At 35.9% G+C, this 14,028-nt stretch overlaps 1 protein-coding gene across 5 annotated transcripts in view; it reads right to left on the bottom strand.

Moving 5' to 3' along the window:
- The window catches only part of LOC143244214 (homeobox protein cut-like), a 316,853-nt gene that overhangs the window by 84,691 nt on the left and 218,134 nt on the right, over nucleotides 1-14,028 (bottom strand). Inside the window, exon 1 of one of the 5 annotated variants that reach the window (XM_076488462.1) lies at nucleotides 10,135-10,799. The exons of 3 other annotated variants lie outside the window; for them this stretch is intronic. In XM_076488462.1, the coding sequence (XP_076344577.1) occupies nucleotides 10,135-10,201 (67 nt within the window). In that variant the 5' untranslated portion in view covers nucleotides 10,202-10,799. Of the gene's footprint in view, nucleotides 1-10,134; nucleotides 10,800-14,028 lie in introns of those variants that run through there. One more of the 5 variants, XM_076488463.1, reaches the window with a different exon arrangement.

Below are 14,028 nucleotides of genomic sequence, written 5' to 3'. Positions count from 1 at the left end.
TTCTGTATCAGTCCGTTTTATTTAGATTACTTTTTTAGAACACAAAATAACTTAATGTGACGTAAATTCTTTTCATCGCAATCACAGTTTTTGGTATAACTTCGACTAATTTCCTTATTACTTCCAATCTTCTATTCCCCACTCCTCATTCTTCACCTTTTTCTGTTGGAGTTTATGTTTACAGAACTACACACTGTAATAATTATTTCCCCTAAAGGAAGCAGATGGCCGCCAGGAGGGGTTACATGATTTAGCCACTCTCACCATTATACAATAGTGGGTTGTATGTTTGTCAGCCAGTAGAAACTAAAATTACGTCACATAAGAGACACTTAACGTAATAATCTGTGCTGTCGTGACACCATTAAAACGTGGGCATGCCATGAATCACGAGAAAAATTATGCGCTCTGTAGGCTACAACACAACATAACCTATCAACTTCAAATGCAAGAAATAAAGTATGTGGTACTGTTCATTTTGGTTTTATTTACTCTTGAAACACAATACTTTCGGGACCCTGTGTAAGGGCATCTAGCGGCGAGATTGGACTTTATAAAGATTCTTCTGGTCATAATTTACAGAAATGAACTTCTGTTACTGTAGGCCTGGCATGGCCAGGTGGTTAAGGCACTCGACTCGTAATCTGAGGGTCGCGGATTCAAATCCCCGTCCTACCAAACATGCTCGCCCTTTCAGCTGTGGGGGCGTTATAATATTACGGTCAATCCCACTATTCATTAGTAAAATAGTAGCCCAAGAATTGGCGGAAGGTGATGGTGACTAGCTGTCTTGCCTCTAGTTTTACACTGCTAAATTAGGGACGGCTAGCGCAGATAGCCTTCGTGAAGCTTTCCGCGAAATTACAAAAACAACAACAAACTAACAAACCGTTAGTGTAAATATAAATAAAAATAAAATATTTTCTAATTGAACTATTTTGATCTGAATGCTTTATCTTATTATATAAGTAATGTATTAAAGTTCTCTGCTCTTTTGTAAAACGACGTCACTACAAAAGGTCCCTTCTTCCCTTGGAACCCTACATATATTCCCCTTTTCGGCAATTCTTAAGTTTGTTGAGTCTTTCGACTCCTTTTTCACTCGTGTTTTCCCACAATTGCGGGGCATACATACGCCATTGGTCTTCAAGAAATACAGACACATAAGAAAAGGAGGAACATTCCCTCTTTATTTCCTAGATAACAATAGCAATATGAGAGGTTACATACTTTTCCTCAGCCGTTCCTTTTTGAGATTACATACGTTTATATTGATAACGACAAATTTCACCTTCGAAAACTCAGAAACTCCTTTTCAGATCTGGAATGATCAACGATCATTGTTTTGTAATGTGATGGGGAGTCTCAACCCTAATGTGCCCATGAAAGCTGGTGTAGATCTGAGAACACTTTACAGAGCTATTAACCATAACCTGCGAAAATGCCCTACCTCTCCATTATATATATAAAAAAATGCTTCAAATTGATCCAAAATCCGGATTTAGATCTGGAACAAAGCGGGAATCGCTGTCCCATAATGATTTTTCATTTGGCTTAAAATTTCGTGTTCATAGATATGTTAATTTTCTAGATATGAGCGCGGAAACATAGACGTACAAACACACACATACGAACCCATTATCAATCCACCCCCTTCGAGGGCGAGGATAATTAACAAGGTAACTTTGCCACTTTCACATCTGCTGATCTGTTGTAGACCACAGCTATTTATCATTCAGATTTTTCCAGTCGATGTCTGCACACGACCAGTGTTCGAGACTTCCACTACGTATAAAACACTGAATAACCCATGTGGTTAAAACTAACCCACAATGAGAGACATTTGCGGAACAAAGACCGAAATGTATCGACTGTCTATCTTAGGTTTCATATACTCTCGTACTCACTGAGCTGCAAACGTAATCTGCCTTAGTCAAACTTTGGCCGTTTGACGCTTCCTTTTTATTCCGGCCACCAGAGGCATATTGGTTGATGCTCTGATAGAGTTTCTATGGTAATACTAGCTCCATACTCTGAAAACATGAAATCAGTGCTAGAGTGTTAGTTAAAATGACTGTTTCAGTCCCTAAAGTGTTATACACGAGATGTTTCCTAATGAAGGAAGTACCTTTGGAGAGTACTGTTTCCACAAAGCTGGCAATATGCCGAAATTAAAGAAATCTGTCGGTGGTGATGGGTTACAGAACTATCAGGTTGACTCTTAGGGAATAAACAGCATTCTTTTTTCACAGTAAATTATACACCGAGGTTTAAAAAGTGTACATGAACAATTATATATAATCTATATACAGAATGGCAAGGTCCTCTTGACATACCTACATAGAACTTGACGAGAACCTCGTGACGTACCTACAGAGAAATTGACGAAATTCGAGTAACGTAACTATATACACATCAGAAAATGAGACTTCTGATTTTATTTAGCTTTCTTGGTACTTTTTACTGGACCGCAAAGTGAGAAATAGGTTCAAGATATAGCACGCGTCCACGTGGGATAAACACCAGCCTCTCTTCTCGTAATGAAGTTCTTACGCAACTGTTGTACGTTTTTGTTAATACTTAAGACGCAAATTCCATTATTTTAAAACAATAATTCTAGCTGACTATTATTGTGCAGAGTATTTTTTAACAGACACGACATAATTATAACTACTAGAATGATCATGTCTGTTCTATGTACACGTAATTACTTCGCAGAGTGCGAATGGATTTTCACCAAAGTTGGTATGGAGGTTCATTAAGTCCACACAAATATTCAGTTTTGCATTTTACAGTTTTTACAAGATTTATTTTATTTTTTTTTTTTACAATTAGATATAACGGTTTGGTTTGTTAGTTTGTTTTGAATTTTGCGCAAAGCTACACAAGGGCTATCTACGCTAGCCAACCCTAATTTAGCAATGCAAAACTAGAGGGAAGGGAGCTAGTCATCGCCACCCACCACCAACTCTTGAGCTACTCTTTTACCAACGAATAATGGGATTGGCTGTCACATTATAACGCTCCTACGGCTGAAAGGGCGGGCATGTTTGGTGTGATGGGAATTAGAACCCGCGACCCTCAGATTACGGGTCGAGGCCTTAACCACCTGGCTCTGTACATATAAGGGAAGCAACTTTTCATGTCCTAATATAACCTTTCATTAATTTTGAATTTACAAAAGTTACATCTACGGGAACGTGTATACCACACCCGATTATTCAATAAACTCATTACTGTAGGAAAAACACGATCGATTGTTTTGTTTATTTGTTATTAAGCACAAAGCTATCTTTACTCTGCCCACTAGAGGTACCGAAACCAACTGTTTAGTGTAATACGTTACCGAACGTACTGCTAAGCTACTAGGAGGAGATACAATCGCCAATTCGCGCTTCGGGTGGATGCTCACAAGACGGATATCTTGCTTTTGTCATCTGGAGTGCGAACATCATTCCAGTTATACGTAGGATTATAATTCAACTTATAATTTTATGTATGTTATAATTTTGTCCCTCTTAATGGACTTCTGACAGACTATTAACATTTCTTTTGTTTTTTACATCAGACGTCACGCAAATAACAATTAAAGATTTAAAACAAAACAACTTAATCACATAAAAAAATGAAAAACAACAAACAAACAAACCAGACAACAAAATGGTAGCTAATGATCTGGGCACTAATACACAGAATAATATGTTTCATTGTTATTTGGTACAAAATTGTAAAAGTGCTATTCTTGCCATGCTCACCGCGAGGATCGAACCACGTACTGTAGCGTTACATTAACATCCAGCTAGCAGGTGCTTAAAGTAGAAAATTCGGGGTTGAATGAGTCGACTCATTTTAGAACAAAGCCACATTGGGCTAGCAGCTGTGTCCACAGTAGGGAATCGAACTTCGGATTGTAGCGTTGCAAGTCCCGAGATTTACCGCTATCATATCGTGAGACCCGAGATTGAGAATTTAGAAGTATCAATTAATAAAAATGTTGGTATAATGATTCTTATACTAATGGAACAGTTAGAGAAAAGAACAAGTCGTAAACTCTGGTTAATAACGAAAACGTAAAAGATGAGAAAGGTACATAATAGGTATAATACTAGTGTCTTATGACAAGTATCTGATTAATTAAATAGTAACTGTGTACGTGCGCGCGTGGGAAGCTTTTTAAACTTCATTAAACTACGCATAAAAGGAAGTAGAGTGGTAAGAACGACGGCACCACACACGTGAGGAAAGGGGTGGGTGTAGATAGTACTACGTAAAGGATGGGAAACCTGAGGTGGGTGGATCTGTCATCCCCAGAACCCCGTCTCAGACAGCGGTTTCTATGTGTTGAGGTTTTTTTGGTAAACTTCTGCATTTGTTTATATACAGCGTGCTAGTATCGTCACCTACGTGAGTTTTAGCACTTGTCTCCGACACCCAGGTTTCGAAAGCGTCGTTAGATGTGGTGCCCTTTACTAGATAAGTCGATTCATTTGTCCTTTTCTTTTACCATACTATTCGGCTCAAAGAGTGTTTTGTACTAGTGATGGTTCTTGGGTATCTCACGTGCTATGGAATGGGTTTAATCTACTTATGTTTAACCTCGCAGCCATTGAGGTGCCCCACACAGCCAGTAGGGTCGTTCAGAACTATATGTACCTAACCTCGGACGCAAGTAGTCTAGGCAGGTGACTTAACCATAGGTAAGGCAGCAGAAGTGATCCTGATTGGTTTTAAATTTCGTAAACTTTGTGCATTCTAATACAAAATACCACAAGGAATAAAATGTCTGAGGCACAAGTATTATCATTAATAATTATTTGTAACAATGTTTCGATAGCGTGGAAAATATGTTCAACTGCTGTTGTAACAAATGGCTTATATGAATAGTGTTCGGAGTACTTATGTGTCTGGTGTGTCCCAGCAGGCCTGATGAACTCTGGATTCAGCGAAACGCGTCGTTGGCAATGGACAGAGCGAACACAGTGTGGTTAAAATACTGTAATTACGCACTCTTCCAATTCTTGAAAGCTCCTCAAGAATTATATGAAATACATATAGTAATGAAATTTATTATATACGTGACAGGCCTAATACTAATGTATTATGACAAGTATAAACAACTGATACATAATTGACAATATAATAATAAACGAATAGTAATAATAATTCTGGCTAATTCTTTACCTTACTGAAGTGGACTCTCTAAGACCGGTATGAAACTAAGGAACAGAGAATTAATTCAACATGAAACTCAGCCAAACTCTAAACACATTGAACTGTTACACCATCACACATGTTCGTGGATTCATCGTTCTTTGTCTCGGCTCTAGAAGGCTTTTGAATTCGATATAAGAACTTAAAAAAAAAAAGAAATTTTATAGGACGTTCCGCTGCACACGTGTGTCCAACGTACAAGAGATTTTTTTTAATATCAGCTTACCAATTTACAGCCGAGAGCAATATCACGTCCTAAATTACAGAAAGTTTGTTATCTACTTTATTTATCAAATATGTGTTAAGTCCTATAATTCATAAGTTTTTCTGAATTCGAGCAGTGACGATAACGAAACACTTTTCTCTGTCTGTCAGTTGGACATACAGGTTGCCACCAACGTCCATCACTTGTCCAAAGTGTCAAACTTGTAAAGAAACGATACACCCCCTCTTCCTGTAATGATATGTTTTAAACTCGCACATCTCTTGAACGAACCAAAGGTTTACCCTAAAGAAAGAAAAAATATGTGAAGAAATGAACGTGCCGAAGTGTTGCCATAGTTACTAGCTATGACTTTACTGCCCTCGATCAGACCTCTACGGCTTTTTGGTTCGTCAGTAGATAGAAAACATACGCGAGACAAAAAGTTTCAACTTTTTAAATGCCTGGATTATATCAAAGGTAAAAATGAAACAAGCCATTCAATAAATTATATGATTACCTACCAATATTATCTAATGTTAAAGTAACTCAGTATTATAAATGTATAAAAACGTACTTTCGTTATACGGTAGGGTTGTTAATCATTCACGAAAACATATATATAGAAATATACAGATTTGCTTATAGAACTTTTAAAAGTTAACAGTTCCGTGTACCTTTTGAACAAAATCGACAATACTCTCATAATACCTGCAGATGTAAGAAAATCAGAAACAAACAAAACGTTAGAACAAGACCAAATAAAAGATCAAAGAGCGTTCAGTAGCACATCTACATGTACAGGAGATGTTAAACATTACACTTGAACACTCATAAGAAAACGTAGATGACCAGAGAACTGGTGAACAATAAGCAGTGTAAAGGCCAAGAAACACTCCGAGTTAAGTTATATTTGTTCAAAACAATGTATACAAGCACAACGCTTTTCGGTCACAGACAACGTTAGCGAAGCGCGTCTAATAAACAACAGTTAATGCTGTTACAGTCACGCTGTAAAACAATATGTGAATATACGCCTATTTCGTAAAAAAGGCCTTTTCTACCGGTTTCTGTATTTGTTATAATATTTTATTGAACTAAAACTTTTTTGTTTACTATTTCGGTAACATCACTACGAAAAAACTGTAATGTCAAAGGTAAAATATTTAACATAGCTAGACATTACTGTGTAAAACACAATAATATTACATCACCTACAAATATTAAATGGCCTAGCGCGTTAAGGCGTGCGCTTCGTAATCTGAGGGTCGCGGGTTCGCGCCCGAGTCGCGCCAAACATGCTCGCCCTCCCAGGCGTGGGGGCGTTATAATGTGACGGTCAATCCCACTTTTCGTTGGTAAAAGAGTAGCCCAAGAGATGGCGGTGGGTGGTGATGACTAGCTGCCTTCCCTCTAGTCTTACACTGCTAAATTAGGGACGGCTAGCACAGATAGCCCTCGAGTAGCTATGTGCGAAATTCCAAAACAAACAAACAAACATTACAAATATTAAACAATAGGCACTAAATCAGTTCTACAGTAAAATAACATTAGTATTCAAAACAATACTATTATATATCGTTCCGTTTCGGACCAATCTGAAACATCTACGATGTGTTCCACATTCGTATCGTAAATCGTAAAAATATAAATTTATAGAATAACTATCGAACTTATTACATCATATCTAAACCAAAACACAATTAATCAAATTATGCATATTAGGCACTTGGTAATCACTATTGTGATTTGAAATTTAAATTAATGGTCATTCAACCTATGTCAATAAGTGGGCATTGATAAAAGTGGCTTTCACATTTGACTTCAAGACAGATTGGAGTGACCACGAAAAAGGAGAGCCGAGAACGGACGTCGTATAACTATGGTACATAAAGTAAACTAAATACAGCGCGAGAACATGGGTTGTAAGAAACCTTATTGTTCCAAACTAAATAGTCTACAATAATGTGTAGAATAAACTAAATACAGTCTATACAAAGTAGTGTGTAATCAAAAAAGAAATACAGACATATAAATACATAACAGTATCCTTTAGTATATCAATTGTAAGGTTTACGTAATAATATGAAATACAGACATATAAATATATAACAGTATCCTTTAGTATATCAATTGTAAGGTGTAATAATATGAAATACAGACATATAAATACATAACAGTATGCTTTAGTATATCAATTGTAAGGTTTACGTAATAATATGAAATACAGACATATAAATATATAACAGTATCCTTTAGTATATCAATTGTAAGGTGTAATAATATGAAATACAGACATATAAATATATAACAGTATCCTTTGGTAATGTATAATAATGAGAAATACAGACATAAATATCTAACAGTATCCTTTAGTATATCAATTGTAAGGTGTAATAATAAATACAGACATAAATATATAACAGCGTCCTTTAGTATATCAATTGTAACGTGTAATAAGTAAGAAATACAGACATATAAATATACAGCAGTATCTTTTAGTATATCAATTGTAAGGTGTAATAATAAGAAATACAGACATATAAATATATAACAGTACCCTTTAGTATATCAATTGTAAGGTGTAATAATATGAAATACAGACATATAAATATATAACAGTATCCTTTAGTATATCAATTGTAAGGTGTAATAATAAGAAATACAGACATATAAATATATAACAGTACCCTTTAGTATATCAATTGTAAGGTGTAATAATAAGAAATACAGACATAAATATATAACAGCGTCCTTTAGTATATCAATTGTAACGTGTAATAAGTAAGAAATACAGAGATATAAATATATAACAGTATATTTTGGTATATCAATTGAAAGGTGTAATAATAAGAAATACAGACATAAATATATAACAGCGTCCTTTAGTATATCAATTGTAACGTGTAATAAGTAAGAAATACAGACATATAAATATATCACAGTATCCTTTAGTATATCAATTGAAAGGTGTAATAATAAGAAATACAGACATAAATATATAACAGTATATTTTGGTATATCAATTGTAAGGTGAAATAATAAGAAATAGAGACATATAAATATATAGCAGTATCCTTTAGTATATAAATTGTACGGTGTAACAATATGAAATACAGACATATAAATATATAGCAGTATCCTTTAGTATATCAATTGTAAGGTGTATAATATGAAATATAGACATATAAATGTATAACAGTATCCCTTGGTATATCAGTTGTAACGTGTAATAATAAGAAATACAGACATATAAATATATAAGAGTATTCTTAAGTATATCAATTGTAAGGTGTAATAATATGAAATACAGACATAAATATATCACAGTATCCTTTAGTATATCAATTGAAAGGTGTAATAATAAGAAATACAGACATAAATATATAACAGCGTCCTTTAGTATATCAATTGTAACGTGTAATAAGTAAGAAATACAGAGATATAAATATATAACAGTATATTTTGGTATATCAATTGAAAGGTGTAATAATAAGAAATACAGACATAAATATATAACAGCGTCCTTTAGTATATCAATTGTAACGTGTAATAAGTAAGAAATACAGACATATAAATATATAACAGTATATTTTGGTATATCAATTGTAAGGTGTAATAATAAGAAATAGAGACATATAAATATATAGCAGTATCCTTTAGTATATCAATTGTACGATGAAATAATATGAAATACAGACATATAAATGCATAGCAGTATCCTTTAGTATATAAATTGTACGGTGTAATAATATGAAATACAGACATATAAATATATAGCAGTATCCTTTAGTATATCAATTGTAAGGTGTAATAATATGAAATACAGACATATAAATATATAGCAGTATCCTTTAGTATATCAATTGTAAGGTGTAATAATATGAAATATAGACATATAAATATATAACAGTATATTTTGGTATATCAATTGTAAGGTGTAATAATAAGAAATAGAGACATATAAATATATAGCAGTATCCTTTAGTATATCAATTGTACGATGAAATAATATGAAATACAGACATATAAATGCATAGCAGTATCCTTTAGTATATAAATTGTACGGTGTAATAATATGAAATACAGACATATAAATATATAGCAGTATCCTTTAGTATATCAATTGTAAGGTGTAATAATATGAAATATAGACATATAAATGTATAACAGTATCCCTTGGTATATCAGTTGTAACGTGTAATAATAAGAAATACAGACATATAAATATATAAGAGTATCCTTAAGTATATCAATTTTAAATTGTCACAACAGTCTTCACTTGTTTACTGAAGACACACACAATCTTCAAAATGAATAATACTTTGACTATCGATTTATATATTATTAGTTAAAGCATGAATGCATTACAAATATGTAAGTGAGCTGATAATTCTTACTTACTCTCAGGAGTTTCATTAAATATGTACAGGTATTTAACATGATTTTAAAGTCGTCACGCGCAGCTGTTCAATCAGTCAACACCTACATTATATTTTATTACAACAAGGTGTACACGTTAGAATATTTACCTTCATTTTCATGCTATTAGTCTCGGTTACAAGAATATTATAAAATGCCACCAATTACTAATATACGCTCGCATATTTTATCACACTATTCTTGGTCAATAATTATAATCAAAGATGGTTGCCACGCGAGAAGTGAAAATATGATTATTATTGGCTCGAACACTAAGCTGACCTGAAACAAATGCTTACCAGTAAGAATAAGCCACTTTGAAGTGTGCATTTTTCTTTCCACCATGACCTTTTTAAATTTGGCCATACTTTAAGAACAGTCCAAACAAACTCACCCACTACAGCCACTCGAGTGATGACGGCCACAGATATCAATTGACTCACGTAGTAAGACAGGGGGACAAGACTGTTACGTGCTAGCGACCAGCGAGGATGAATGCGGTAACAGCACTTCAATGAGGGCTGAAATCACAGTTCTCACGAACATTGGTAGATTGCCAAAAACACCCGTGGAAAGGGTCTTCAGTACTGGAGAGATTTAAACATTCTTGACAGGTTCCAGGACCATATCCCAAACCCCACCGGCACACAATCCCGCTACACGAACCGCGATGCACTGTCTTAACTAGCAGTCTTTACTACCTATAATATATCCTGTTCCTTCGCACGAGGTTCGCCCCTGTTAAGTTCAGCCCAACTTCCCTGTTCGCTTCACGCTCGTGAACTGCCTAGACTCGGAATGGCTTTAACGGTACACCAAAGTACACTCTCACCCGTGCAGAAATATCAACTGCACGTGGAGGCGGAACGTGAAGTTCCTTCGAGAGGAGATCGTCATGAATTCAATAAAGAACATCGGATCTTAAGTTCTGTGTTTCCCATTTTTCCAGGGTATCGCCGAAGAAGTAACAGGTGGATGGATAGGGTTTGTTTGTACACGGTGGACGCTGTAGGAGTGTTGCTGTCTGATGCTGACAACTGAAAATATAATTCGCTACGGCTCAAACAAAGAAAATACATCTCTAAACCAGACATTGCGTGTGTCAGGGAAAAAACAACAACAAAGAAAAAAAGGGGGCACGCCAACATCCACAAACTCTTCACATATAGTATATGACTAATGGCGATCTGTGCCCTTACATCCTGCCCAAAGCTCCAAATATTGGGCGAAGATTGTGAGTTTGTTTGTTGAATTTCGCGCACAGCTACTCAAGGGCTAACTGCTCTAACCGTACCCTATTTTGAGACGACAGACCATAGCAAAGGCAGCTAATCAACACCACCTACCGAGCTAATCAACACCACCCACTGTTTGCTCTTAAGCTGCTACTCTTCTACCACCCAGAATTTATTGAACATCATAACGCCCCAACTACTGAAAGGGCGTGCATATTCGGTGATGCAATTTGATCCAGCAACCCGCACATTGCGACTCGAGTGCCCTAATCACCATGCCAGTACCCGTTGTTGTGGTTTTCTTAAATCTGTTCACCGTGGAGAATCGAACCACGGATTTTAGCATTAGTATTCATAAACTTTACGCTGATCCACTGAGACTGTAATTCTCCTTTTGTTTTCAAATTAATGAGTAACCCTAATATTTGCGCATGCGTGATTCAAACAGAATTATTTTATATACAGAGTATGGGACAGGGCAATGAAATGAGCAGAGTACATTCTAAAAACAGAAACATTTACGACAGAAACGTGCCATACTGTTGTAATCAAATAATTAATCGTATATACTATTCAAGCAAACAATTACAGTTTGTTTGTTTGAATTTCGCGCAAAGCTACACGAGGGCTATCTGCACTAGCTGTCCCTAATTTAACAATGTAAGATTAGAGAGAAGGCAGATAGTCATTACCATTCACCTCCAACTCTCGGGCTACTCTTTTACCAACGAATAGTGGGATTGACCGTCACATTATAACGACCCCAAGACTGAAAGGGCGAGCATATTTGGTGTGACGGGGATTCGAACCCGCAATCCTCAGATTACTAGTTGGCACCCTAACCACCAGGCCAGGCTCACAATGACAAAACAATAATTTGATTGCAGTTGAATTCCAGTATGGGTTTATTTTTTGTTTACAAGGTTTCAATTGTATTCAGTTTTACAAAATATGTCTAGCCAGCTTTATTTAAGAGTTATCTTCATTAATGCATACGTTACTTTTACCTCAGTGGCTCAATGATACTTCTACAGACTTCAAGCGTTAAAAATCAGGCTTCGATACCTATAGTGGGCGCAGCACACATACAATAGCTTTGTGCTTAACAACAACCATATAATTATAAGTTTATTTTTTATTATTATTTTGATCTATGTAATTGGATTACTTCTTAGCAATGAAGTAATAATAGATAGATGAATTGACAACCGCTTTGACAAGGTCTTATCACTAGTAGATTTCGGACAGTCTTGAGAAATTATTTAAAACATTTATCAATGTGTTTTACATTCAGTCGTATAACACGCTGCACAGAACTATTTATAAGATAACTGTAAATTCATTATATCACGTCTAAAACAAAACTTCTATTATCAAATCACGTGAAAATTATGTATCTGGTAATTACTATTGTGATTTGAAATTATAATGATTGGTCATTCAGCCTATTTCCATAAATGGACATTGGTAAAAGTGGCTTGTACATTTGACTTCAAAATGACGTACGGGAGGTTTAGAACTGGTGTTGTATACTTATTACTAGAGGTGTCTTCAAGCATTCTTCTTAGCAGAATATATTTAATGTGTGGAGCCACTTGGTAAAATTCGAATCATCTCCCAAGAGAATCCAACGTATGCTCAATGGATGTGAAGTCCAGTGAACATGCCAATACTCCAGACTGTCCATCTCATGTATGAGGCAACATAAGTACAGTGGAGATGGGTATTAGTAACCATTAATGAACTGGTTGATTCATTGTTTCTAATTAAGCACAAAGCTATACAGTGGGCAAGCTATCTGTGCTCTGCCCGCCACGGATATCGAAACCCGGTTTCTAGCGGTGTGAATTCGCAGACATGAGACATGCTGCTGTACCACTGGGGGTCGAAATAATTGATGAAAAATGAGGGTCAACTGAACTTGCGTATTTATATACGCGTGTGTATGTATTCATACAAAGCGTTGTAATATGTGACCTTTACACTACGTAGTATTAATTGTACCTTCCTGTAGGCCATACGTATCTATACGCCCATCAGTGCTTATTAATACCCACATTTACTTTCACATCGCTATATGGGTCATGTTCGTAATTACAGATTTGGATCTGTTCACAGCTACTTTTCAGACTGGGCATAGGTCTGTTATCCGGGTGAAAGGTCGCTTGTACAATGAATGTTACTCCTCTCTGCGTGTGAGAAATTTGTAAATGAATGAACGCTACATACCTTAGTGAGAGTTTAATAAACAGCCCGGTGAAGTGTTTCTGGACAAGATGCCCACATGGAATTGCGACTGCAAGATCGGATTCTGTTTCACAACAAGTGCTCTACAAGTGCGGCAAACAAGGATCTATTGGTAACAGTTGTCTGCTCGAACTGTGGACCGCTTTCTCCTGATGTCCTAGAAACAGTGATATTGGAAGCGGTTCCACTTTTTGATAATGGCATTTGGAGTTACTTGTATCTAATTCACGACAGTCTACTGTGATTGGCTGACTCCTATTCGTACGATAGATCTTCAGCAGTTCCTAGACAATCAGGAGCACTTTAATTCGTGTCACTTCAAAGTGACATTGAGACAAAGTTGTAATAGAGCACCATACATGGCAAAGGCGAGATGGCCAATCACGACAAAATAGGCGAGATGAATTAAAATATGTTATAACAGTGGTTTTACTTTATCATAATTACAATATTTGAAATTTCACTTTCATCGGAGTTCTTCTGCTACGAGTTTTAGGTTTATTATTGTTCAGTACTTCACTCAGTCTAAAACCAAAACACAGTTGTTTGGGGCCCGGCATGGCCAAGTGGTTAAGGCACTCGACTTGTAGTTCGAGGGTAGGGGGTTCGAATCCCCGTCACACCAAACATACTCGCCCTTTCAGCCATGGGGGCCTTATAATATGACGGTCAATCTCACTATTCGTTGGTAAAAGAGTAGCCCAAGAGTTG

Source organism: Tachypleus tridentatus, chromosome 2, assembly GCF_004210375.1.
Source record: "Tachypleus tridentatus isolate NWPU-2018 chromosome 2, ASM421037v1, whole genome shotgun sequence".
Taxonomy (NCBI): Eukaryota; Metazoa; Arthropoda; class Merostomata; order Xiphosura; family Limulidae; genus Tachypleus; species Tachypleus tridentatus.
Note: the sequence above shows the minus strand (reverse complement) of the source record. Positions and strands in the feature narration are given on the sequence as shown.